This window comes from Balaenoptera acutorostrata, chromosome X (assembly GCF_949987535.1).
Source record: "Balaenoptera acutorostrata chromosome X, mBalAcu1.1, whole genome shotgun sequence".
Lineage (NCBI taxonomy): Eukaryota > Metazoa > Chordata > Mammalia > Artiodactyla > Balaenopteridae > Balaenoptera > Balaenoptera acutorostrata.
Window position 1 is genome coordinate 91,165,744 of NC_080085.1, and position 3,134 is coordinate 91,168,877.

The 3,134-nt window shown below is 44.8% G+C and overlaps 1 protein-coding gene across 3 annotated transcripts; it reads left to right on the forward strand.

Annotated features, from left to right (window-relative positions):
* The first annotated feature begins 720 nt into the window (after positions 1–720).
* TCEAL9 (transcription elongation factor A like 9) lies at positions 721–2,628 on the forward strand. Of its 3 annotated transcripts, none has more exons than XM_057538539.1 (3): positions 721–842; positions 1,330–1,411; positions 1,792–2,628. In XM_057538539.1, exon 3 carries the CDS (start codon positions 1,869–1,871, stop codon positions 2,181–2,183), a length of 315 nt encoding a protein of 104 aa, XP_057394522.1. In that variant the 5' UTR covers positions 721–842; positions 1,330–1,411; positions 1,792–1,868; the 3' UTR covers positions 2,184–2,628. The 3 variants fall into 3 exon arrangements, with proteins under 3 accessions (XP_057394522.1, XP_057394523.1, XP_057394524.1); XM_057538540.1 differs by having other exon boundaries at positions 1,795–2,628; XM_057538541.1 differs by lacking the exon at positions 1,330–1,411.
* Positions 2,629–3,134: the final 506 nt, after the last annotated feature.

A 3,134-nucleotide genomic window follows, 5' to 3' on the forward strand; every position in this document is an offset into this window, starting at 1 on the left:
ATGATAAAATCCTTGCTGCTCCCTTCCTCTCCCCTCGGCCCCCAAAAAGTTGTCCTGGCCTAAAAATAATCCTTTCTTTTATTTTGCTAATAGCTCCCTTGCCCCACTCTTCTGCCTATAAAAACCTTCCATTTTGTACAACCCGTGGGAGCGCCCTCCTAGCTGCTAGATGGGTTGCTGCCCTGTTCATGAATTGTTGTATAAAGCCAATTAGCTCTTCACATTTACTCAGCTGAATTTTGGTTTCTTCAGTTACTTTTTAAAAAATATAGAAAAGTATTAAGAATAAAGTAAAAAACTACATTAAAAAATCTTACTCCTGTCCCAGGCTTCCCCCACCACCCTTTTTTTTTTTTAAACAACCTGCTGCCAAACCAACCCTGCTCCACAACAGCCAAGGACTAGATTGCAGATGAAATGGAGGCTGGGGGAGGGGCGATGGATGTAGGTTGTAGTTCTTAATCCTGGGAGCAGAAGGCAGGAAAAGACAATTCTTGAAAAAAGTAGAAAAGTTTAGTAGCTCCAGAAAAAGATGCAGCCCCTCCCTAGTAATCAGAGAAAGGCAAACAACATTTTCCCCCTCTGGGATGGAAAGGGCCAAATGTATAAGGGGGGAGGGGGCAGAGGGCCGGCCCACTTCTGCCGCGCTTTTGGTGGGAGTGGAAACTGGGGACCCGAGCTCACCGGTGACGTAGATATCACGTGACCAGGAGTCGACGTGTGCAGAAGTCCTGCTAGTCTGGTCCTTGTTCCCGTCTGGGTACCAGTTTGCTTCAGCAGCGCAGCCGGTGGGGCCCGAGGCTAGGAGAAGGAGAAGGAGTCAGCTTGCCGGAATTTTGCAGGTTGGTCGCAAAATAGGTGCTGTCTGGGAATTTCTAGGGTGGGGGTGGCCTAGAGCAGAGACTTGAGGGAGCCCTGGTCAATTCCATCTCTCCACCTCCCACCTCCAGGTCTGCAGGAAATGGTGACCCTTGGGAAAGGGACTAGGGGTCCCGGGAGAAGGACAGGGAGACCTGTGAGAGTTTAAAAATAATCATCCTCTGCCACCTCAGACCGCTTTCCCAACATCTACCCACCCCCCAACCGCCCCCCTCAGTCTTAAAGATAGTTTGGAAATAATCTGCTTTTCCTACTCCCTGTCTGATGGAAAATTCGACTTAACTTGCACTGTGGAGAGGGGGACAAATGCGGGAATAAGAAGGTGGGAAAGTTTCCATAACCGAGAACCTTAATGAGAAAAGTGCGTGGTGCTGGTCGGCCCACTGAGCGCTCGCCCCACCCCCACCCCCACCCTCCCCCCTCCCCCTCCCATTTCCCGTTTGTCCGCAGGTCTGCAGGTCTGCAGGTCTGTTGTTCGTAGCAGTACGCAGGGCTAGAAAAGGCGAGGAAGAAACTGACCGGATCAGTACGGGTAGGTGAAGGAAATATAAAGACCCCTGGGGTGGAGGTGGGCAAGGGAGGGACTGAGGTTGTCGGCCCCTGTTCTTTCCCCGCACCCCCCTTCCCCCAGCCTACTCTGTTCTAGGAGGGTCTTGCGTTATGCCTTGTGACGGGAGAAGTGGTTGAGGAGAGCCTTGGAAAAGGTTGGAGGGAGGGACGAGGGAGGTGAGGAGATGGAAAGTGGGGGTAGGAGCGGCAGGCTCGGGGAAACCCAGATGGCAGACTGAGTCTCCCAAGTGGAAAATATTTGGTGATAGCTCTGAATCACAAAAAGCAAATACGGAGACCTGTGTCCAGAGCACTGGTCCGTTCACCAAGCTTTTGACTTAATGTCTCCTTCTTGTTTCCTAGAAGTAGTTGTTTTCAAAGAAGAATAAGCAGAAAAAAAGAAAGGAAGAGGGAACGGAAGGAAGAGAGACAGATACAAGATGAAACCCTGTCAAAAGATTGAAGGAAAACCAGAAAATGAGAGTGAACCAAAACTTGAGGAAGAGCCAAAGCCTGAGGAAAAGCCAGAGGAGGAGGAAGAGCCAGAGGGGGAGGAAAAAACCGAAGGAACTTTTAGAGAAAGGCTGATTCAGTCTCTCCAGGAATTTAAAGAAGATATACACAACAGGCATTTAAGCAAGGAAGATATGTTTAGAGAAGTGAATGAATTAGACGAGATAAGGAGAGTAAGAAACAAACTTATAGTGATGCGTTGGAAGGTTAATCGAAACCATCCTTACCCCTATTTAATGTAGTTTACCTTGATTTTTATTTTTCCTGATGTTAACATTACTTTCTTTTGATTTGCGTTTTCCCAATACACCTTTGTCCATCTTTCTACTTTTAACTTGTTGCTATTAGTGGTTTTAGATGCATCTCATTGTTTATTTTACTTCAAACCAATCTACAAGTCTTTGCCTTTTAATAAGAGAACTTTACTCATTTGTACAAAAAGAGGTTCCTGACAGGATATAAAATGAAAAAAAAAGTTGCTAAGTAATATGTGAATATCATATTTTTGAAAGGGAAGAGTACATTTGTATATTACATATATGCACAGAAGAACATGTGAAGGATGAAAGACAAAAAGTACAGTCAGTGGTAGGATTATGAGTGATTTTTTTATTCAGCTTATTTGTATTTTTCCTTATTCCTAGAATGTACACACATTATTGTTAAAAATAATAAAAGGTTTATTTAAAAAAAGGAGTAAACAACAGTACTGAGTATATTTCTAAAGGCATTGGGACACAATATTTAATGGCAGAATTTTAGAAGCAAATGTGAACTCCAAATTACCACCAGACCACTTAGCTAGAAGAATAAATTTTACATCTTTTCTCATCTGCAAAATAGAGATAATAAAGAACTTTCAGGGATCTTATGAGGACTAAATAAGGTAGCGACTGTGAACTATATTTGACAAGCTTTTGTTCCCGTCTGCTCATGCAGGATCCCACCTCCTAAGAGATTTCAGGTATTTTGGAGGGAGAAAGTAGTTCTCACCTGTGCTTAAGAACAAATCCAGACAACTGTTAGGTGGGCACTACCTTTGTGTTTCTCTCCTGCTGTGCCTGCCCAACCTTCCATCCTCCTCCCCTTGATACTACCATGTGTATTGGGTATTTCTGCCCCTTCATTCAGGTTCTGTACTTCTCAGGCCCTTAACACTGCTGATGTGCTAGAAATCTCAAATAGTGAAGCCC